This window comes from Pleuronectes platessa, chromosome 11 (genome assembly GCF_947347685.1).
Source record: "Pleuronectes platessa chromosome 11, fPlePla1.1, whole genome shotgun sequence".
Lineage (NCBI taxonomy): Eukaryota > Metazoa > Chordata > Actinopteri > Pleuronectiformes > Pleuronectidae > Pleuronectes > Pleuronectes platessa.
The window spans coordinates 1,370,599-1,393,850 of NC_070636.1; the positions used below are offsets into that span (position 1 = coordinate 1,370,599).

General features: G+C 43.9%; 6 protein-coding genes across 9 annotated transcripts in view; 5 read left to right on the plus strand and 1 right to left on the minus strand.

Annotated features, from left to right (window-relative positions):
* Nucleotides 1-23,252, minus strand: part of LOC128450900 (E3 ubiquitin-protein ligase TRIM35) — a 454,970-nt gene that overhangs the window by 15,132 nt on the left and 416,586 nt on the right. The window lies entirely within an intron of this gene.
* Nucleotides 3,286-10,387, plus strand: nubpl (nucleotide binding protein-like). The gene is made up of 12 exons (XM_053434729.1): nucleotides 3,286-3,307; nucleotides 6,627-6,805; nucleotides 7,504-7,645; nucleotides 7,943-7,977; nucleotides 8,419-8,509; nucleotides 8,666-8,705; nucleotides 8,820-8,910; nucleotides 9,252-9,345; nucleotides 9,570-9,655; nucleotides 9,757-9,877; nucleotides 9,984-10,066; nucleotides 10,196-10,387. The coding sequence occupies exons 1-12, from the start codon at nucleotides 3,286-3,288 to the stop codon at nucleotides 10,256-10,258; spliced, it is 1,047 nt and encodes a 348-aa protein (XP_053290704.1). The 3' UTR covers nucleotides 10,259-10,387.
* dtd2 (D-aminoacyl-tRNA deacylase 2) lies at nucleotides 10,875-12,854 on the plus strand. 3 transcript variants are annotated; one of them, XM_053434677.1, is made up of 4 exons: nucleotides 10,875-11,009; nucleotides 11,049-11,246; nucleotides 11,465-11,534; nucleotides 11,620-12,854. In XM_053434677.1, exons 2-4 carry the CDS (start codon nucleotides 11,133-11,135, stop codon nucleotides 11,931-11,933), a joined length of 498 nt encoding a protein of 165 aa, XP_053290652.1. In that variant the 5' UTR covers nucleotides 10,875-11,009; nucleotides 11,049-11,132; the 3' UTR covers nucleotides 11,934-12,854. The 3 variants fall into 3 exon arrangements, with proteins under 3 accessions (XP_053290652.1, XP_053290653.1, XP_053290654.1); XM_053434678.1 differs by having other exon boundaries at nucleotides 11,008-11,048; nucleotides 11,102-11,246; XM_053434679.1 differs by lacking the exon at nucleotides 10,875-11,009 and having other exon boundaries at nucleotides 11,048-11,246.
* LOC128450912 (uncharacterized) lies at nucleotides 16,644-18,518 on the plus strand. The gene is made up of 5 exons (XM_053434675.1): nucleotides 16,644-16,809; nucleotides 17,217-17,476; nucleotides 17,551-17,636; nucleotides 17,728-17,789; nucleotides 17,949-18,518. The coding sequence occupies exons 1-5, from the start codon at nucleotides 16,651-16,653 to the stop codon at nucleotides 18,222-18,224; spliced, it is 843 nt and encodes a 280-aa protein (XP_053290650.1). The 5' UTR covers nucleotides 16,644-16,650; the 3' UTR covers nucleotides 18,225-18,518.
* On the plus strand, nucleotides 18,251-19,754 carry LOC128450968 (uncharacterized). The gene is made up of 5 exons (XM_053434730.1): nucleotides 18,251-18,258; nucleotides 18,571-18,760; nucleotides 18,861-18,981; nucleotides 19,307-19,448; nucleotides 19,565-19,754. Exons 1-5 carry the CDS (start codon nucleotides 18,251-18,253, stop codon nucleotides 19,752-19,754), a joined length of 651 nt encoding a protein of 216 aa, XP_053290705.1.
* LOC128450916 (D-aminoacyl-tRNA deacylase 2) lies at nucleotides 21,152-23,231 on the plus strand. 2 transcript variants are annotated; one of them, XR_008340046.1, is made up of 3 exons: nucleotides 21,152-21,729; nucleotides 21,960-22,029; nucleotides 22,260-23,231. XR_008340046.1 is itself a non-coding variant. In XM_053434681.1 (2 exons), exons 1-2 carry the CDS (start codon nucleotides 21,972-21,974, stop codon nucleotides 22,586-22,588), a joined length of 387 nt encoding a protein of 128 aa, XP_053290656.1. In that variant the 5' UTR covers nucleotides 21,900-21,971; the 3' UTR covers nucleotides 22,589-23,231. The 2 variants fall into 2 exon arrangements, 1 of the variants encoding a protein (XP_053290656.1); XM_053434681.1 differs by lacking the exon at nucleotides 21,152-21,729 and having other exon boundaries at nucleotides 21,900-22,029.

Below are 23,252 nucleotides of genomic sequence, written 5' to 3' on the forward strand. Positions count from 1 at the left end.
TAGCTGGTGTTAACAGGTGTTAGCAGGTGTTAACGGTGTTAGCAGGTGTTAGCAGGTGTTAGCTGGTGTTAAAAGGGTTAGCTGATGTTAACAGGTGTTAGCAGGTGTTAAAAGGGTTAGCTGGTGTTAACAGGTGTTAAAAGGGTTAGCTGGTGTTAACAGGTGTTAGCTGGTGTTAGCGGGTGTTAGTTGGTGTTAACAGGTGTTAGCTGGTGTTAGCGGTGTTAGCTAGTGGAGGAACTAGCTAACGAGGAACTTGAAGCTGCTGATTCGCTCCAACTTGGTCCCGTTGATGGAGAGGGGGGCGTGTTCTTCTCCTTGTCTCTTCCTGTAGTCCACGATCAGCTCCTTCGTTTTGCTGACGTTGAGATGGAGGTTGTTGTCCTGGCACCAAGATGTCAGGGCTCTGACCTCCTCTCTGTAGGCCTTCTCATCATCGCCGGTGATCAGGCCTATGACAAGGAGTACAGAAGAGGACTGAGCATGCAGCCCTGGGGGGCACCAGTGTTGAGAGTCAGGGTGGAGGATGTGGTGCTGCCGATGCGCACCGCCTGTGGTCTGCCCGTCAGGAAGTTCAGTATCCACTCACGGAGGGCGATGTTGATCCCAAGGTCTCTGAGCTTGGTGATGAGCTTCAGGGGCACGATGGTGTTGAATGCTGAACTGCAGTCTATGAACAGCATTCTCAAATATGTGTCCCTCTGGTCCAGGTGGGAGAGGGCAGTGTGGAGGGGGAGGGAGATGGCCTCTGCAGTGGACCTATTTGACCTGTAGGCAAACTGAACAGGGTCCAGAGAGTCAGGGAGGGAGGAGGTGATGAATGGTTGGACCAGCCGCTCAAAGCACTTCATGATGATGGAGGTGAGTGCTACTGGGCAGTAGTCGTTCAGGCAGAGGATTTTAGTTTTTTGGGAACAGGGACAATGATGGTCTTCTTAAAACATGCAGGGACTACAGACTGGAGCAGTGACATGTTGAAGATGTCTGTGAACACATCAGCTGATCTGCACACACCTTGAGAGCTCAGCCGGGGATCCCATCAGGTCCAGGTGCCTTGCGTGTGTTGATCCGGTTGAGAGATTTCCACACGTCTGCCCTGGATATGACGGGGGGGCAGCGGTCCTCCTGGGCCTCTTCGTTCAGATCCTCTGGGAGAGATGCAGACACTACATCAGCACTGCTGGTCTTGGCTTTGTAGTCTGTGATGTTCTCAGCACGGCTTACATGTTCCTAGTATTGGAGCCCTTGTAATGGGACTCCACTTTGTCCCTGTTAGCAGGTGTTATCTGGTGTTAACAGGTGTTAACACGTGTTAGCTGGTGTAAACAGGTGTTAGCAGGTGTTAGCTGGTGTTAACAGGTGTTAACGGGTGTTATCAGGGATAAGCTGGTGTTAGCAGCTGATCAGAGCGAGCAAGTAACATTAAGATCCGCCTCCTTCAAGTAATACATCAACTAATACATCAAGTACATCAGGACAGCAGAGACTTTGCCATCATAACTCAGTAGATTGTTTAATCACAAGTACTTTTAATTTAATCACTCACTCATTCAGTAGTAACATCTAAATATTTAGTGAAGTTTTTATACCCTAAATAGTGATGTCAGTGTTTCCAATAATGCATCATGATGGTCACTGAGCAGAATGTTTTTAAAATTCATTTAAATTCAGTAAAAACCTATAACAACAGGTCCAATACAAACACATACTACTGTATACTGTGAAGGAGTATGTTTGTATACCTCTAACTGTCGTGCGGCAGCTGATGGCAGCGTCACATCTTGAGCAGGTCCAGAGCTCCACCGGGTTTCTCTGGGATGAGCAGGTTAGAAACCAGTCTAATTTACCACTGACCGGATCACCTGCTGCTTCCCTGGCTTATTGAGACTGGGGCAGACGACTCAAATGTTCAAACTCTGATCTTCAGCAGTTTGTGACAGAAGCTTCTTTTACTTAAAAAGGGCACAACTCTGTTTCTGTTTCATAGTTTTTATTATTTTGATCACAATATTAAAATCACATCTCTAGGTTGAATAAACACTTTTACAGACAGAATCATTTTGGCTTCATCACATCAAACAGACAAATGTTCATATATGTTGGATTATTTCATCTGTGAACAGACTTTATGTGATTAAACATGAATCATGTCTCGTGTGAGTTTTAATAAAGTTTGTTGAATGTGAACAATGATCAGCTGTTATTGATTAATGTGTTTTTATGTGGATCTTCATCAGTTTGCTCGACTTCATGGATCCACACAAAATCTAAATGATAGAAAACATTTTCCATGAAAGTAAAAAACAAACCAAAGATAAAGATCAGAAAATAATCAAATCTTTTTTCACACATGGAAAAGTCGACAGGAGAAATAAACATGACTATATAACGCCTTACCTTGCAGAGTCAAGGCGGATTTTCACCATTTGGCTGTATGTTATCTTCGAGTCTTTAGAGCTCGTCCTGACCTGTAATACTCTTGTGTAATAAACATTATACTTGTAAGTACTGGGTCCACGTCTCCTCTCTTCGAACATCGACTTCGACAAGACACTACTGCTGGAAAGATACGATAGAAGTTGATCTGATGTAAGCTCTGGTACAAGTACCTCAAAGTAAAAATGTGGAATATGGCCAAAATTGCCACTAAATGCAAAATACCAGGCTTCCTGCTGCCTTTTTCCAATTGCACCTACAACTTTTGTTTGCCTGGTGTTGATACACCTGCGTATCGATTTTTGTGAAGATGTGAACACGTTCCGGGGTCTCGGGGGGCACCGTAGACCCTTTTTGCATCGCCCATTGAACATTTCTCCAATTTTCACCAATTTCTGACTTTCTGGATTTTTGTAGGCCTGAGTCTGTTGCGATTGGTGAAGAAAGAGCGTTCGATGACTCAGCGATCGTCTCCACTCCTTGAGGCTTTTTTGTGCATCTGGTCATGAAACACAACTGTCCTTATTTTCGGGAGGATCACTAAATGCTAAATGAGGGGCTTTTCCGTAGGTGGCGCTGTTGAGCTATTTTGCCGTGCCCATTTCCAAATACTCCAGAATACGTACATTTTCACAAATTTCGAATCAAAAAGCTAATTCACTACGCTCAGAATAATCCTTACAATTTCAATAGGGCCTGCCAGTGCTAGGGCCCTCATAATAATTTTTGTTAACATTAAAGCTACCTCAGGGCACCAGCCTTCAGAGGAAGGAAAAGAGCAAATTTATTGATTAAGTCTCAAGAAAGTAATACTATTTACCGAAATTACCATGTCAGTAGTTAGCAAAGATGAAGGATATGGAGTTCAGAGGTTGGCAACATTAATGAAGACAATATTTGTGTTTAAGAAAAACATTTATGTGTGTGTGTGTGTGTGTGGGGGGGGGGTGTTTGTATGTGTGTGTGTGTGTGTGTGTGTGTGTGAGTGCATGTGTATGTGTGAGTGTGTTTGAGTGAGTGAGTGACAAAGTGTGGTTTCAAAATGGCGGCTGGCCACTATGAAGACAGAAGACCCCCTGGAGTGATAGGATCATGGAGCTGAGATCACATGTGTGTTTGGGGAGAGGAGTGTGTGAGGTGTTGGTGCCGGTCAGAGGAAGTAGTTAAGGCCGGCGCATGCTTCTGCAACTGCGTCGGCGGGTTTTCACGCAGCTGTGTCGCAGGACTCTTTGTCATTCATACTTCCCCAAGCGTTGCGCCTCCTACAAAGCAATTCCCCGCCAGGACACTAGGCGGAGTAATGTTTTTTGTAGAAGACGACCTTAGAGACGCCTTCTTTCTTGTTCGTCGATTGTTAATTTACATTGTTCTGGCGGACAAATCAGCCAGTCAGTGACGGGTTATACAAGTGATCATACTTTAGGATCTCTTCTGCCAAGTGCTCTTCTATTTGGTCCATATTCGTTCTTCTAAATCTTCCGTTGTTTCTGCCAGTATTATGTGGCATGAAACCGGAAATGCGACTCTGGAAAGAATGTATTTAGCAGACCAATCACAGCCTTGCAGTCTGCGTAAGGCTTGCGGAGCTTTGCCGTATAGTTAGAAAAATTGGGCGACGCACGTAAGCACGTAAGAAGAGATACATAAGCACGGAAGGGGCCTGGAAGGACTCTTGCGCTAGCGGGCCCGTGAAAACGCAGAAGCATGCATCAGCCTTAAGTTGCATGTAAAGAATCACAGAACTAACATTAGCTTTCAAATAACCTATTACCAAATATCACAACAACACAAATCCAATTTATAAATCTAAATGTGTTGCCCTTGGGCAAGAGAGACTGTCACAACTGTCCCAACACACACAGAATCGAATAAACAGTCTTGCTTAGCGAAGTATAATTATTAAGCCCAGATTATGTTACCAGTCCGAGGGAGAGAGGAAAAGAAGTTGCTGTCCCGTTTGCAATTCTGTGAAGTCTTCGGGTTGGTCGAAAGGTTTCTGCCTTAGCGGTGCTGTGAGCGGTTGAGCTCCGTTGCTTGTTGAATCTTATCTACAGGACATTGAGTCGCTGCTAGGAGGTTTGGAAAAGCTTGATTTGAAAGGAGGTGCCCTTGAAAAGATGAGTTGGAAAGCTGCACCTCTGACCTCCGTTTTATTGGGTTGCGAAGAGAAGAAAGCTGGAGCAGTGTGGTTTCTCCCTCTCGCCAATGCAGGAGGAGAAGCCGGGAGCCTCTCTCCTTGAAGAGTTGTGGCAAGAGCTGGAGCAGCCTTCCGCCCTCAGAGGGATTGGAGAAAGAGAGAGATTTTGGGGGAGAAGTCCCATTATATTGGCCCAGTGACCTCGAGGGTCAGTGACCAATAGGAGGTGAGCATTGTGACTTTTCACACCTATGTGTGAAGATGTCCAGACCCCTGGAGACGGAGTTCCTTGACTTTCTCAGAACAAAGAGATCATGCTGCATCCTGGGAGATTGAGTTCACTCCAGAACATGCAGCTTGCTTGTTTCAAGCCATTTCCCAAAACTGGCCAAAGTCATTTGGCAGCAACAAGCTCACACAGACAAGAGACTGTGTTGTGAAATAGCTTCTTGAATATGATTGTGATCTGATCAGGGATCAATGTTCAGAGGTTGTTCTGCAAAAGTAAAATAAGTTATTATAAAATATTAACTTTGTCGAGAAGAGGTTTGTGTCAGATCCTATTGACAAAGGTCAGGTGATGCAGAGGAGAGGCATCAATGACCTTTTGACCACACTTCCTGTCTAGCATGCTAACACTAGCACGCTCGCAATCTTTTTTTAAGGTTGTTTTAATTAAAAAGGACAATAATACATTGAATCTAAGATATTACAATAACCATAATTGTAATTTTAATCCTTATTCATGGAGAAAATACTACATTTGTGGGTCTCTCTTCCAGCTTGCCTTTGATTCGCAAGGCATTCTGGGTCCCCCTTGCTATGAAGTGTGGGTCTGAAAACTCTTTATTTCGAGGGCTATAGAGCCGCAACACTTGGCCGAACCCCTCCATCCCAACAGATATTGGGACAGCCCACCACTTGTCTTTATTTTTCAATATATTTTTATAAAGGTCCAATGAAATCTTATGCCCTCTGTGTTTTGAAATTAAATTTAGTTGCTGGAGTCTGGTCCTCCTCCTCCTCTCCTCTCCCCTCCTCTTCTCCTCCTCCTCTCCTCACCCCTCCTCTCCTCACCCCTCCTCTCCTCACCCCTCCTTCTTTTCCTGAGCTGATGTAGAATTGACTTCCTGATCCAATGTTAAATGAGTTTGATGTAAATTATCTGCAGAGAGAGAGAGAGAGAGAGAGAGAGAGAGAGAGAGAGAGAGAGAGAGAGAGAGAGAGAGAGAGAGAGAGAGAATTTTGACAGCCCAACCTCGGGGTGTGTGTGTGTTTTGTGTCTGTAATTTCCTCTCATTGTGTGTTTAACGTCTGCAAATCAAATAGAATCTGAGGAGTGTGTGTCTGCAAGTTTGTTGTGTAAAGATGCCAAAACTTCTTGATCGCCCTCTGGTGGCTGGCTGCTGTGTAGGTCATAAAAACCTCCTAATCTTTGTCGAATAAAAAATTTAAAAGGTTTATAGCAGATATTCAGTCTTTGCTTCACTTCACTCGTCTCTCTCTCTGAGTCCTTTCCTGCGTCTCTCACTGCCACCGTACGCCAAAGCAGAATATTCCTCACGTCCCCTGATTCAAGATCTCCACATCCACCGCACCTTTGGGGATTGAGGCCAAATAGCTCGGCTTGGACTTCACAACATTAATTTCTAAACCTTTCATGTTGTCACATGTTCAATTGAACGTAATGTGTCACTGTGTTTATCTGTGTGTGTATGTGTGTTTGATATTTACTGGTATGTTTTGATCCTCCGGTCTGTTTATATTGTACACAATATAATGTACATTATATTATATATATGGTATGTTTGCAAATAATACTACTTTTGTCAGATAAAAACAGAGAAAAAGACATTTAAAATTAATCTTCTCACAAACTTGATTTCTGACATGAACCTGGTCAACGTGACAACGATCCATAAGCCACCATGAGATAATTAAATATATATTAATGTCTTCTTCTTCTTCTTCTCCTTCTTCTTCTTCTTCTTCTTCTTCTTCTTCTTCCTATTATTATATTGTTACTTGTTACTGATATTACGTAATGACGCAGACCTGACGCTGCAGGGATCTGTGAATCAGAGGAGGAGCCTCCAAACAAACATGGCGCCCTTCACGTACAGCAGACTTTCTCATCTACTGAGAACATCCGTCAACAAAGCTGCAGCTTCACGAGCAGCGACAGAAATAAAAAATGGACCTGCGTGTTGTTTACACTTCACACGCTGTCAGGTAACGTGACGTCTGCTCCCTGAGCACAACACAGCCACTGCTAGCTAACAACACAACCACTGCTAGCTAAACAACACAACCACTGCTAGCTAACAACACAGCCACTGCTAGCTTACAACACAGCCAATGCTAGCTAACAACACAGCCACTGCTAGCTAACAACACAGCCACTGCTAGCTAACAACACAGTTAGTGCTAGCTATAACACTAGCTAAGAACACAGCTAATGCCAACCAACAACACAGTCGATGCTAGCTTGCAACACAGTCAATGATAGCTAACAACACAGCCAATGCTAGCTAACAACACAGTCAGTGCTAGCTATAACACTAGCTAAGAACACAGCTAATGCCAACCAACAACACAGTCGATGCTAGCTAACAACACAGCCAATGCCAGCTGACAACACAACAAATACTAGCTAACAGCACAGCCAATGCTAGATAACAACACAGCCAATGCCAGCTAACAACACAACCATAGTAGCTAACAACACAGTCAATGCCAGCTAACAACACAGCTAATGGTAGCTTGCAACACAGTCAATGCTAGCTAACAACACAGTCAATGCCAGCTAACAACACAGTCAATGCTAACTAACAACACAGTCAGAGCTAGCTAACAACACAGTCATTGCTAGCTCCCCTTGTGTTCCCAGTCTTGTCTTGGCTGTGTAGGTGATTGTTGATGTGTTGCAGAGGTCGGCGGACAGTAACCTACAGGAGAGACAGAAGCAGCAGATGGCCAGAGGTCTCCCCAAACAGAAGCCGATCACAGGAGTCAAACAGGTCATCGTTGTGGCTTCGGGGAAAGGTGGCGTGGGCAAGTCCACCACAGCAGGTACAGCAGGAATCTCTCCAGCTTTCTTCTTCTACAGGAAAGAGCAGCCAGAGCTTTAAAACACATGAGTGTACGTGCAATATTTGAGAATGAAACCATCTCATTTAGATTTTCTGTTGTACTATGTACAAATGTATGGAATTGCAGCACTAGAGCTCAGTGATTTGCATCTAGAGAATATAAACAGGAAAAACAATATTTTGAATTGGAACCTTATTATTGAACCACATTTTAACCAGACTGCTTTGTTCAGTTTCTGGTCCGAGGTGTTTAACGTCTGTTTTTTTGTCTCTGCAGTGAATCTGGCACTTGGATTAATGGCCAACGATGCTGTAAGAACTCCTCTCTCTTATCTTGCAATAAGGTTTCTGTAGTAATTTGGTAAATTACCAGAACCTTTCTGTATGAGCCACGTAATCTTAACAGCGACCAAATGGTAGAAACAACTAAACCTAGCAGATAAAACCTTCTAATACACGAGGTGTGAAAGTAGGAGTCGTTTGAACAGAAAGACAGTTCAGTGTTCTTACATGAGGTGAACACACATCATAGATGAGCATAAAACAACACAATGAAAAGGATTATGATAATAAATGATTAGGATTATAAAAATCTATTTAGAATGCACCATAAGAAAATTGGAACTAACCATGAAATCTCAGAGAACAACCTTGTTAATTGAATTATAAACAGGTTGTAAAGACAGTGCTTCCACACGCCTAAGTTTTAGTTTAATTTGCATAATAACAGATTCTTCTCTCTCTCTCTTTCAGACGAAGTCAGTTGGCCTGTTGGACGCTGACGTCTACGGTCCGTCGATTCCCAAACTGATGAACCTGAAGGGAAACCCAGAGCTCACTGACAGTACGACACACACTTTATCCTCCTGTCTCCATCTTTGCTACACAAACATCCCCTGGTGCTCAGTCACGAATGCGATGATAGTTTAGTTCAGTTAAACATCTTAGAAGTTGTTGTTAAATGTGATAAACATGTTTATCACGTTTATATTTCTTCTAGACAATCTGATGATCCCACTCACCAACTATGGGATTCCTTGGTGAGTCTTTCCACCCTTAAATACTAGATTCACTCTTCCCAGTCTTGTTCTGACTGATCTTTCCATTGCTGTGACCTCCGACCTCACCCCCTGCTCTCTTTTCTCTTATCTCAGCATGTCAATGGGTTTCCTGGTGGAGGATGTGGCTCCGATCGTGTGGAGGGGGCTGATGGTGATGTCAGCGATAGAGAAAATGCTCAGACAGGTTGGATTCTGTTTCATTGTCTGATTTCAAGGAAGCAGAGACTCAGACCCTGTTCACACCTGCTGTTCACATCAGTCCTGACTGATCCGCTTACGGGTTCAGGTCTGAACGCACAAAAATGTGTCCTGAGATCCGGTCCCTCAGATCACATTCTGTTCATTGTGTCAACGCAAACGTCTTAGGCCACATATGAAAGATATGAGATTGTCCTTTCAGCTGACGTCTCTGAGCTGCTGCCGACACAAAGAAACACAATGATGATCAGATACATCTGTGAACTCAGATTGCATCATTTGTTGATCACAAACACAAATGTGGTGTGTGTTTGCTGGTATTTGTAGGTGGACTGGGGTTCGTTGGACTATCTGGTCATCGACATGCCTCCTGGGACAGGAGACGTCCAACTGACAATCACCCAGAACATCCCGATAGCAGGTCAGACACAATAACAACACACACTGCAACGCTGCAACACACATTTAAACAATAGACTCAATTCCATTAAACCCTAAAACAGAGTTTTACCTCTGAGGACAGGGGAGAAGTCTTCTTTCTCCAGGACGTCCCCACTTTAGTTCAGGAACAACGTAGATTTCAACAACATTGTGCAGAAGTTTCTCAGGTTGAAGTCTCGTTTGTTTGTTTGTGTTGTTGTGCAGGTGCTGTAATCGTGTCGACGCCGCAGGACATCGCTCTGCTGGACGCTCGCAGAGGAGCCGAGATGTTCAAGAAGGTTAACGTGCCGGTAATCTGTGTGTGTTAATGTAGACAGTTCTTTGAATTTACCCATGCCATGAAGTTACAGGAAGTTGAGAATGTTCTGTGGTTTGTGATTTGGTTCTGCAGGTTCTCGGTCTGGTTCAGAACATGAGCGTCTTCCAGTGTCCGAACTGTAACCACCAGACTCACATCTTCGGCTCTGACGGGGCCCGACAGCTCGCCATCACTCTGGGGGTCGAGTTGTTGGGTAAGAGGATCACCAGCCTGAACTATTATATTTCAGTAACATTTCTTTCAAGCATCTTTGGTGGGTTTGGTGCTTTAACGTCTGATATTTATATCTGTGCCTCCAGGTGACGTTCCCCTTCACCTCAACATCAGAGAGATGTCGGACAGAGGACAACCGGTGGTCATCTCCTCCCCAGACAGCTCCGAGGTTTCTGTTCTATTCTATTTGATTCTATACTGTAATGATTGATTAACGAAAACGTGATTACTATCTTTGTGTTTGTGTGTGTGTGTGTGTGTGTGTGTGCCTGTGCCTGTGCGTGTTTATACTCTCCAGGCGGAGGCGTACAGGAAGGTGGCGTCCGCTGTCGTCCAGAGAATTAAGGAGGTCAACACTTGATTGACAGCTGCGCCCCAGTCAGCTGGTTGACTGACAGGATGTAAACTGTGAACCTGAATGTTAGAGGCTGCATGACGCACAATAACCATGTAGACACACACAGAAACGCACATGATGTAAAATCTAAAGCTACAGTTTGTGTGAAGAAATATGATTCATGTAATTATGTGATGATATTTAATAAAACTACGTGAACCAAAGTCTGTCTGTTGGTTTTCTAAATAGTTTAAAGTATTATTGACTATATATAATTATGATGTACATGAGTGAATGTCTGATATATTTAAACTTCACCATTAAAAGTTCCAGTCGGGGGAAAACAAATGACAATAAAATGGAGAAAAAAATTACAAACACCTGCATCACACTTCATATTGTTGGAGATTTACTTCATCATGACAAACTTAGAAACCTGTTTGGAAAGATTTGAATTAATAACTTACTAACTATTGAGGAGCTAACTCAGTGCTCGTAAACGCTCCAGAGCTACTTTATAAATAATGTTTTCAGAATTACAAAAACATTCTTTTACTGCAAGTAGATGTTCTGCTCCTCACCAGGTGGAGGCGGTAGTGAGTTAATTCATTGTTTGCAACTTCCCAGAAAAGAAGAAAGTGACTTCAATGCGGAAGTGGATGCATGTTTTCCTTTTTCATTCAGTGGATCGTTTCTGTTCGTCAGGAGGATTGAAGTCGTAATGTTCAGGTTAACAGTCTGTTAGTTAAGGTTATTTTAAGTCCTGATAGTTCACCTGGTTAGTTGAGGTGAACAGTGTGTTAGTTAAGGTGACCTGGTTAGTTAAAGTTTAAAGTGTGTTAGTGAAGTTAAAGGCAGTTAGTTGACCTGGTTAGTTGAGGTTCACAGTGAGTTAGTGATGACAGACAGCAGCAGTGCAGCTCCGGCTGCTCGCACCGTGCTGCAGCAGTGTCTTCAGGCCAGACTCCAGGTGAAACCAGCAGAGGAACAGTCACAAGCTCAGTTTGTCCAGGTGAGAAATAAAATAACTAATAAACAATATCCACCATATAAGTATCACTCTTAATATTTTCATATTAATATACAAAATGCGCTCTTATAATTTGATTTCCTGTTTTACACAATCTGAATGTGAGAATATTACATCTCAAACTGAAAGACCGGACTCATGAGTAAAGATGGAAAATGAAAACCCTCTGACTGACACGTGGTTTGTTGTCCCGCCCTCAGATCGACAGAGGAATGGTGATCTACATCTGTTTCTTCAAAGGAGCCACAGACGACATCTTGCCCAAGATGGGTCAGTGACCTCTCTGACCTTTGACCTCCATGTTTTCACTCCTCCCTCAAAGTGTGATATAAATATTGTGTCCTCCTCCGTCCAGTGTCCACTCTGTTGAACCTGCGGCTGTGCGAGTCCGACTCGGGGAAGATGGTGTCGGTGCTGGAGCTCCCCGGCAGCCTGCTGATCGTCCCTCAGGCCACGCTGGGCGGCAAGGTCAAAGGCCGGGCCATGCAGTACCACAACAACATCGGCAAAGAGGAGGGGCTGCGGCTGTATGGCGCCTTTGTCTCTCTGTGTGAGAAGGAGATGACGGCTGCTTCAGCTGAGGTGACGGTGAAACACGGGACGTATGGAAACAGACAGGTGCTGAAGCTGGACACCAACGGACCGTACACACACCTGATGGAGTTCTGAACTCTTGGGCTTAAAGTTGCACACTTAATTATTCTTTAATTAAAGGATCCTTCTGGTTTTACCAAACATATTTCATGATATTTTCCTTTTATGAGATGCATGTGTCGAGATGGAGGTGTTTGATTATCCCCGTGTTAGAAGCCACCAGACTCCATCGACCAAAACAATAATTTGACAGAAAACAGAAGTTGGTCTTCTGCCTGGGTCATTTTCTGAGGTTCTTATGTGACTCATCAACAACTTATCAGTTCTGTGTCGGACTTTAACTGACTCCTTTTCATCCAACCTCAGGGATCATGTGTGTGAATGTGAGCAAAATCCCAACAGTAGAACAGCATCCAATGTGGCAGCAGCAGATTAACGTGTATGTAGCTGGAACCTTGTGTGTTTACATACTTTGTTGTGTTGTGTATTTGGTGAAGCTCATGGATCTTTGCTGAAGCCGACATTAATGATCCTGGGGACTGATTCAAAATATGTCTGTTGATGTCATTAGTCCTCCGAACCTGCAGGGGGCGCTCTGCTCTGGTTCAGGAAACGGAAATGAACATTTTGAAAGATCTGGTTACTGCAGCTTTTACAACCTGCACTTTCTTTATCTGTCAAGTTATCAGCAAGTTTCCTGAATGCAGCTTCTGGTTCATCATTTTCCTCCAAAGGCTAAAATAATAAAAATATGTTTCTAATGTTTTATTGCAAGATACAAATTCAACAAGCAACAATAACTAAAACTGACCAAATACAATCAAAATATGCACAAACTAATTAGTGATACAACAAAAAAAATATAAACTATAGAGTGTATGGAATCTAATGTATCGTCTCTGTGGAAACTAATCCAGTGATACTGATGACAAGGCTTTTCCAGTTTTTATCAGTTTCATCAAAATCTAAATAAAACAATACTACCTTTAAAAAATATTCTGAGTCTCTGGTTCTTTGCAATTTACATTTGTGTGAAAAAAGTCTGTACGTTTTAAAAGGGCAGTTAACTGAGTACAACTGGGAAAAAGGGGAAACAACTGTTCCTGCAAGTTGACCTCAAATCATGATTATGTGATGACAACCACTGCTGGATACAACATCTGCAACACTGGATATTTGAAGAATTCATATTTGATCCAATGTGCTTTTGGTCAATTACATTAATGTAAACTTTTTACACATAATAAACCTTGTGACTGTAGTTTTGCTTTTGTAAATAGGGTCTCAATCTTAATAAAAAACATAAATGCACTTTAACTCTGGTTTAACTGTATTAACTGTGTATATTAATTATTACTGTGCATTACATTTGTTCATGTGCAATCCATTGACTTCACTGTATTAGTTTTTTATTCCATTCTTATTTACTATATTTTAATATTTCCCTACACTTATTAATTATTCTTATTACACTTGTTTTATCTTATTGATACCTATTTTAAAATCTTAATGCTTTAATATTGCTTATCATCCTATTTTATTTTATTCACAGCTATTATTTTGAAAGGTCCCGCACCGGAAGCTCCTCAGTTTCCTGTCGCTAGCGTAAATCTGCGTAGCACCGCGCGTCACATTTTTCCTCAAAATCGACCCGAACTTTCCCACTTTTCTGAATTTATCGGAACTTTTGGACGAAGCGAAAAACGTGACGTCGATTATTTGCGTGTTTTTCGTGAAAATCGACTTCCGGAAACGAGGACTGCGGCTGAGAGTTGTCGGAGGTGTAACGAGGATTTGTGTCGACCGGACACAAGATGGTCTGAGGTGGAAACGTTTCTCTCTCCGCTGCTTCACTGACACTTTTATATCATGAACATCCAGTGATGGAGTTTTTATCTTTTTATTACTGTTCGTTATAATAAAGATTAAGATTAAGATACATTTAGACCTGAGAGTTAATGTACTGATCAGTTAATGAGAAGAACAGTTAATTACTTGTTTGTAAAAGGTCAATATAACGACTTCATATCAGTCACTCTACTGATTATTAATCAATTAATAATGTATCGATAATCACAAAGAATATATTTTTTTCTGAATTAAAGTGTCTAATAGTGAATTATTGTTTTTATTAACCGATTGATGATTTGTTCTTAAATAGTCAAAAATAGGATCAGTCGCTCTACTAAAGTTAAAAGTAAAGTCTTATATTAAACTTTACTACTGACAAAAGCCTACTTGCATTCAAATTGAAAATCAGCATATATGTAATAGTGTCTCCATATCAAAAGTTTAATAAACTATTACGAATTTATAATATAAAGTTGTTATTTTATAAAACAGGGATAAAAACAGTATTTTCAGCTAAAAACAGATAATTTTTTCTTCTTTGGTTGAAAAATTACTTCCACAATTCGTCAATCATCAAAGCGTCTGTACTTATCATAGCAGCTCTGCAGTTGATGATTTGTTATATGAAACAGTTATTTAATAATCATTATATTTTATTATAATAGGCTGTGACTCATAATGACTCAATAAAGTGACTTATGTTATTATTTCTTTTTAAGGCCGTAACTAATGATTATTTTCACTAAATCAGTTCATCAGCTCATTATTTTCTTTAATTATTTAGTGAAAAATGACACAAGAGCCGGTAATAATGTGTTTTGAAATTCTTGTTTTATCCAAATGTAGAATCGTACCATATTAAATAAACTTTCACAGATGACGGACAAAAACATCAGGTTATTATTTGAGAGTCATGGATCGATGGCTGCAGCTCTGTCTCTGTGTGACTCTCTAACTTTGTGTCTCACCTCTTCTCTTATAGATGCCGTCTTTTGACATGATAAACAAGGTGGAACTTTTTGTGCACAAAGGAAAGTTTCCTGAAGACGCCTCTAAAAGTTCCAAGAATGTGATCAGAGCCGCCAGCAAACACTTCATCTACAAAGGTGCTTCAGAGACACACAGACACTTCCTGTCCTCAGAGACCAGACTGTCATTCATTTCTTACAGATGAAACTGTTTTGAATGTTTCAAGCTTCACAATCAAGCATTTATTCATCTGCATTTCATGTGAACAGAAGCAGAAGACCCTTAAAGTTATATTAAATGTTATTTGTCATTGGATACATGTTTGAGTTTTAAAGGAATGGATTTCAAACTTCCATGTCTTTATACTTTTTGTTTTAACCAAATTAAACTAGATTTGAATGTGTACTAGAATAGTGCCTTCCTCCGCCAAGGCCCAACAGTTCCCTTATGAAAATATATTTAAATCCACAGTTTGTATTTTATTTCCTGTAAAAGAAACAGAAATTACAGGAAAGTTGAAATTTAAGTAAAGACAAAGCAATGACAGGTGTTCATTGACCTTTGACCTGGTTCAAATAAAACATTAAGAGGAAAATATCAAGTAATAACATTGATGGATTAATGCCCCTAAAACAACAGGAAATCTAAAAATGAAAATGTGACAAAAAAAATCTATATTTTCATCCATTTAAAAAAAAAAAATGTGTTCAATAAAAAGACAGATGTCCGTCCCAGGTGGTGAGTGTCCGAGGAGACGTCTTCAAGGACACTTCCACAAGTAAAACCAGGAGGTTCCAGCCTGTGATCCTTATTGATTGATGATGTCTGGAACCCAGAGATAAATATGTATAACTTTTTTAAATCAAGATTCATTAATCCTTCTCTGAGAAGACGGTGAAAAGCTCCCATCTCCCAATGTTCCAAAAGTAAAGAATCATTTAATGGCTCCTCTAATCCATCTGTCAATCAAATCAATGCAAGGGGAAGAAAAACATAATTTAGGTGGTGAAGGGATAGAAACCCTGAGAGACTGGGACCGGTTCCTGACTGTAGTTCCTCCCTCTCTCCACCAGATGGCTGCCTGTGGCGAACTTACCGTGGCCGCCTCCTCAAGGTCGTGAGGAGCGAGGAGGAGGTGCGGGAGATCCTGACCCGGTATCACGACGACCAGAACCACGCGGGCCGGGAGCGCACAGTACGGGAGATCATGGTGGGTTCAGATCAGATCACGTGATTGACAGGAAGCTTCGTACACTGCTGCTGTAACAGATCCTCCTCCTCGTTTGTACCAGCTGATGTATTACTGGGTGGGAGTGACGGAGGCGGTGAAGAACTGGGTCAGAGCTTGTCCTGCTTGTCAGAGCCGGAACCCACCAGAACCAGCCAACCCGCCCGTCCAGTTCTGTCTGGCCTACGGCTGCGACGCCTCCAGCTACGTGGACGCTGATCTCAGCTTCTTCAGGTCAGTTCCATGTGTGATGGGAGACAAACTGGGAATTCTTTGGTCTCACAGTTACTTCCTGGATCTACACTCTTAGACTGTTCCTCTGTCAATCAACAGAAGATGAATAAATCCAGACTTGAAGGTTACACGCTCACAGACATCAGTTCCTTAAATATGTTTTAAGATCCATGAATTATTCTCAGGGAAATCAGTGAAATTGTTTTATCTCACAATGTTTAGGAACGTAAAGTAGAACGTTCCTCCCTGACCTGTACCACATTCTTCCACCTGGTATCATGGCAATCCATTGTGTTGTTATTGTGTTATCATGCTTACAAACAAACAAACAAACAAACAAACAGGGGAGGCAACACAACCTCCCTGCTGGAGGGAATCAAATGGGACCGAGGAGGGAACCCTGTGGTTCTCCGCAGGCAGACGTTCCTCTGGTTTGGCTTCACCTCCAGTTTCTTCCTCCCTCCGTCCCTCAGGTTCCCGAAGGAGGCGGAGCAGCGGGGGGGCTGGCTGATGGTGGCTCAGAGGGACGAAGGCTCGCTGCGCTCCAACTCCTTCCTCTGCTCCCGGCACTTTGAGTCGTCCTGCTTCACGCTGAGCGAGGACGGTCAGCTGACTCTCTCTCCTGACGCTGTGCCGACCATCATCACCGCGACAGCCGAGGAAGACGAGGTGAAGCAGATCCCAGATGTTCAGTCAGCTTGATGTTCCTTAAATTCCTTGAAGTTACAGCTCAGTGAAACAATGATTTATCACAAATGTCCCCTCCACCATAAAGGACTCACCGCTGTCTGTGAACTATTGATTTTATTTGCTGAGACCTTTTTATGTCTGGAAATAAAACGAATCAAGTGAACATCAGCCTGCAGGTTGAAGATTTCAGCTCCAGAGAAAAATAGAAACACGTCTTCTGGATTTTGAGAAACTGATTCTGCTTTTTCAGTTTGATCATATTTACGTATTTATGTGCAGAATTAAAATGACTTTGCATCCAGAGCAGATAAGGAGGCTTTAGCTCGGCAGGAGTCCTCAGGTGTGGAGAGTTTGGCTCTGATCCGATGATCCTCCTCGTCTTTCAGGTTCCTGTCCCTTCAGATGAAGACTTCCTGTGTTCCAACTCCCTGGAGGACCTCCTCTCTTCAGCTGCTGCGGCTGCAGACACCACAGACCCGTCGGCACCAGTCTGCCATCGCTCTGAAATACCAGTGCAGCTGCAGGAACACCAGTACTGCCTCCCTGCTCCTGCTGCCGACCCCAGGGAGTTCCTGCCAGTGAGAGAGGAAAAGAGGAGAAAGACCATCATCGAGCAGAGCTTCTCCACATACAACCAGATCGCCAGGTAGACACGAGATCCACTGATCACATGATCCACGTCAGACCCGTTACATGTTGTTCACCCAGTCGTCTCTGCAGGTATCTGAGCCACAGGGTCGTTCCCATGCAGAGCAAGAAGAGCAGAGGTGCTCTGAAGAGGATGGCCAAGCGCTTTGGACTTATAGGTGAATCTACTCTCTGTGACTCAGACTGAAGTTTCTCACTGAGGTGAAGTGTCCTGGGGAATGAGGTAGAATCATGTGTCTGTTGTTTCAGATGGAGTGCTGATGTTCACCCGGGTCTCTCCACCGCTCAGAGTGCCACGCAGCCGAGAGGAGGTAACTACACTGGATCAGGAATCACCTTTCACCTGCATCTTCAACCGAGTGGAGCTGCTCAGTGTCTGTCTGCACACTGCAGGAGAAACGATGATAGAAATCGATTAAATCCAAGTTCTCTGCTCTTCTGTTATCTTCAAATCTGTCTTTGGATCCCAGGTGAACACCATCCTGCAGCAGTTCCACGACAACCAGGGTCACTACGGTCATGGCATCTGCCAGCAGGAGATCACCAAGCACTTCTACTGGAGCAGCTTGACCCGGGACCTGGCCTCCTGGATCTCCAGCTGCCACACCTGCCTCAACAGAACCAAGAGGAAGTGGCTCCGCTGCAGCGTCCACAGCTGCAACCACTGCTGTGGGCCGGTGGAGAGGGGCCTGGGCCTCGCCTTCCACAAGTACGAGTCCATGTCTCCTGGTCATCGTGCAGCATGAGAGGAGAACAGAGCTGGACAGCAGCAATGAATCGGTTGAATTTCATTTGTATGAAGTCATGTGTAAACGCTGCTGGTCCTGTTTTAGTTTGAAAACTCCGGGGGCTGCGTTTTAAATCTGGACAAACAGAAACAGAGATGTTTGGAAACAATGACAAACCAGCCTCAGCAGCTCTTGCTGATTGGGCCTTTCACTCACTAGCTTACTGAGTTAAAATCATTGTTTTTATATCATCAAATAACTAATTCAAACCAAACTGATCAGAAACTCTTGAACAAGCATCACCGTGAGAAGAACGACCATCTTTGACAAACAGTTATTTAAAGTCTACTTTTATTTTCTCTAGGTTTCCTCTTCACGACCCCCCCCTGCTCGCTCAGTGGCTGAAGGCGGTCGGCCGGGCCAACTGGCACCCCCGGCTCGGCTCGTCAATTTGCTCCACCCATTTCACCGAGGACTGCTTCGACCGCACGGGAGACAAAGTCGTCCTCCGTCCGGACGCCGTCCCCACGCGGCTGGTCCACAGCAGCTCGGCAGTAAGACGCAGCAGTTGGTGTTTCCTGTGTGATCTGAGGCTTGTTTCTTCCACCGTCGAGTCGTGTGTGTGCTGTTAATTCCCTCTCCATGTGTGAACAGCCCTTATTTGCCAAGTACGATGCTGTGGAGCTCTACCTCCGTCAACGCATCTATCCTCCGGGTCTGAGCTACGTGGAGAAAAACACCTTCAGGAGATTCTGCAAGAAGTTCGTCATCAAAGGTTTGAGCCCACGAGAAATCCCCCCCGTCTCTAACCAACATACACAACATGTGTGTTACATGTGATGAGGTTTGCACAACAACACAAACTCCCTGTGCTGAAAAGATACAAGATACACACACATGCACAGACACACTACATGCAAATGGGGGAAATGTGTCCTCTGCTTTTGACCCATCTGGTGAACACAGCAGGACACACAGAGCAGTGGGCAGCCATGCACAGCGCCCGGGGAGCAGGTGTTGGGGGAGTAAGGTGCCTTGCTCAGGGGCAGTGTTAGACAGTGGGTTGGACTTTTGAACAGATCCAGGTGTTGTCCATCCAGACGCTGAGCTCCACATGGTGAAGGGGGAGCGGGTGCGTCTGGTCCTGAGGAGCCAGCAGCAGGTGGAAGTCGCCCTGAAGGATTATCACAACGAGCTGAACCACCTCGACACCAACAAGTGTCTCCGGCTGCTCAACGAGAGGTGAGAGAGGAACCTGTGGTCACGTGGGAACGAGACGTTGATCCACAGAGACACCGACGCACAACACTGACAACAGACACTTATTTGAATAGATTAACGCTCTTCACCTCCGACAGATTCTTCTGGAAAACCATGAAGCCCGACGTGGTGCAGTGGATCAGCAGCTGCTCCGAGTGCAGCCGGACGACGAGGAAGAAGCCGGAGAAGCAGGCGGCGGGGGGGGGGGGATCCGAGTCCTCGCTGCAGACGCACACATCACCTCAGCTTCACCGAGACGCCAGCAGGTACATCACTGTGTCCATCTAACTTATAACATCTCACAAAGTGGAGCTTCAGGTAAAAAGGCTCCACTCACAAAGTCATAACTCGAGGAACTTTCACTTTTCTCATGTGCACAATACTTTACCTTTTAAAGTTAATGTATTTATTCATTCTTAGTATTTGTCTCTCAGTCTGTTGTATTGTGAGTCGGATACAACTTGTGTGGCCTGTAGCTTGAATGACAATAAAAGTATTTAAATAGAAGTAAGAGGAGCATTAGAATTATAGATATCAATAATAACAGCAGTGACAACAACTGTAACACTTATAAATATCTCATAGTAACAGTAACTCAGGTGTTTTATGTATAACAGCAGCGACACATGGTTTAAAATACGTAGTAGTAGAACTCAAAGGGTCTGAGTCTCTCCGTCTCTGTGTGTTGACAGTGAGACGGATGATGCAGAAGAAGAAGAAGAAGAAGAAGATGATGATGATGATGGTGGTGGTGGTGGTGGTGGGAGCGTTGGGGATGAAGAGATGCAGGAACCAGACAACACAGAGGTGGGACTCCCAGCTTCATTCAGCAGAACAAACACAATCAACATGTTGGATGAGAAACAGTTTGTGAAAAGTGTTCAGAGTAAAACAGTTCACTTGGACTCACTGATGATCTGATTAGATTAAAGTGGTTAAAGGTCAATTATAATGTCAATAGATAAAGTTTGATTCCTTAACATTTATTACTATATTATATTTTAAAATGACTTTAAATGCTTCTGCTACACCGTGAATACGCCGTCATCTCACAATCTCTCACTTCCTGTCCCTCGTCTTCCTCGTAGGATGAGCCCCCCCGGCCTGCAGCTCCCATCAACCCTCAGCGCAGAATTCCCATCATCCTCAAGCCCGGGACCAGAGTCCGGTCCAATCAGAGAGGGAAGCAGGCTGACGTCCAATGGGAGACAGACTCTCACCCCGAGGGTCAAGGCGGCGTCCTGGATCCTCCCGAGGAGCAGATGGGACCCGGAGCACGAGACTCTCGGGGCAGCGCCCGAACACATCACTACGTCAGAGAGCTGCCTCCACCTGACGGGCCCACAGAACCCCAACTTCCACAAGCAGCAGCCAATCACACTCAACCTGTAAGTCCCGACAGCCAATCACAAACAGCGACGGAAACCCAGAACGAGGGCGGCGTGCAGCGCCCGCTGAAGAGGAGGAGCAGGGACCCGGAGGAAGAGTCCCCGGCTAACAGGGCGTCCAGCTGTGGCCTGGAGCCGGTGGTGGCCCCGAGCACCAAACCCTGGCCCGTCTTCACCATCGCCGGCTCTGCACCGGATCAGGCAGCCAAACCTGCTGAGGCCGACAGGTGAGACCCCAGAACCCACAGAGCAGCCGAGAAGGATCTGAATGAACGCCGATGTTAGGGAGCTAAAGATTCCTGATACCGATCTATCAGCTGATATAGAAACATATCAATTATTATCAAACCTTTATGACAAAGAAATTAATTGAGGTTTAAAATTTTACCCATAAACTTTATTATTAATAACGATTAAATAAATAAACCAACAAATACAAAGAGCCTGAATTTAGAAAATAATTATTTTTATGTAAATTCCATGGACATCTGTCCTTTTCTTCTGTAAAATGAAAGTTAGGCTCTCTTCCTTTGAAACCACTTAGTTAATCAATGTGTTCAGATAGTATTAGTAGTAGTTGTAGTATTTGTATCACTGCAGATGTACTGACTGTGTGTGTGTGTGTGTGTGTGTGTGTGTGTGTGTGTGTGTGTGTGTGTGTGTGTGTGTGTGTGTGTGTGTGTGTGTGTGTGTGTGTGTGTGTGTGTGTGTGTGTGTGTGTGTGTGTGTGTGTGTGTGTGTGTGTGTGTAGGAGCAGCCCCGCCCTCTGCCGGGGGCCCAGGACGCTCCAGGCCCGGACCGTCATCCAGCAGTGCAGCCAGGCCAAGGTGAAGATCCGACCTGCTCTGGACGGGGCCGAGGCTCAGTGGGCCGAGGTGGGTTCCTCTGCTCCTTCAGTTCTCAGTTCTCAACCCACGTCTCAACAAGTCGAGCAGAAATCTGTTCATTCATTTTTACAACAAACCAACGAATAGAAAACAAATGGACGAGGGGTGAAAACCAAGCGTCCATGGAGCGGATAGAAAATACAGAAATGATAGAATAATATAATCGTGTAAACATCGGGATATGACTTCAGGTTGTGACTTCACTTCTCGGTCCTCAGATCCAGGAGGGAATGGTTGTGTACGTCTGCTTCTCCCGTGAAGCCACGGAAAACATCACGGATGAAATAGGTGAGAAGTTGTTTCATGTTCGCAGGCGAGCAAACAACATTTTAAACGAAGGATTATTAATATAAGTAAAGCCAGAAATTCAATTAGCTACTTTCATTGTTCAAGCTGCACTTGATAAAAACATTTCCCGATTTCTGTCTCAGCAGGAAAATGTCTCAATAAAATAAAAATGAGTTATTGAATTCAAAATCTCTGTGGACTCAGTTTTGTTTGTGTTTCCCTCTCGACAGCCAACACTCTGATGACCACCAAACTGTTCCGGAAGGACACCCGGCACTGGGCCTCGGTGCTCGAGCTTCCCGGGAGCGTTTTGTTGGTCCCCCAGGACTCCCTGCTGGGCGAGCCCGTGCCCAAGAGGAAGATGCAGTTCAAGGGCGGGTGCGAGCCGTGGTGGGGCGCCCAGCTCTTCTCCAACCTGGTGTCCACCTGCAGGGAGCTGCTGCAGGGCTCAGTGAAGTGCACCAGGGCGGGGGTGAAGGTGGAGCAGGGAGTCTACGGCCAGAAACAAGAGATGGTGCTGAGCTGTGCCGAGCCGCTGACGGTCCTGCTGGAGTTCTGAGGGACAGACGGACAGGAGGACAGGAGGACGTCCACTGATCTGAATCTGAAGGTCCGAGTCTCTCACCTGTTCTCACCACAGATCAGATCACATCATTAGTCACAGATTGGATCGTTTTTCAGATCATCAGTTCCATAAATATAAAGATAGATATAGATATAGATGAAAACAAATCCCCCCCAGAGATCTAGAGTAGACAGATCTACACGTCAGTTACATGACAGGAGACTTTTTGTGCTTTTCTGCTTCTGAAGAACAATTAAGATGATTAAAAAGAGACGATTGAGACGTTTGAGACGTTCACACGTGAGAAAACAACGAAAAGTTGTTAGTATTCTCTGATTTGTATTCGTCCACATTAACACGGTTTTCAGACACTTCACCTTAAATAAGTTTACACCTTAAACAAAGACTTTAGTGAGTTTAGTTCCCTCTGCTGCTGATGACCTGTCAGTAGATCATCTGCTTCCTGTTTACATCACATGACCGCTACGTGAATCATCAGGTGACTCTTCAGCTCGACTCCATGTTTTTGAATCCGTTAAATGGACTTCATATATTTTTGTTAATGATTATACTGTACAGTTGAGTCTAAATCTTGATATTAAATAACTATTTTTTGTTAAATAAAATGTGTATTTTATTGTTTTGTCACAGTATTTAA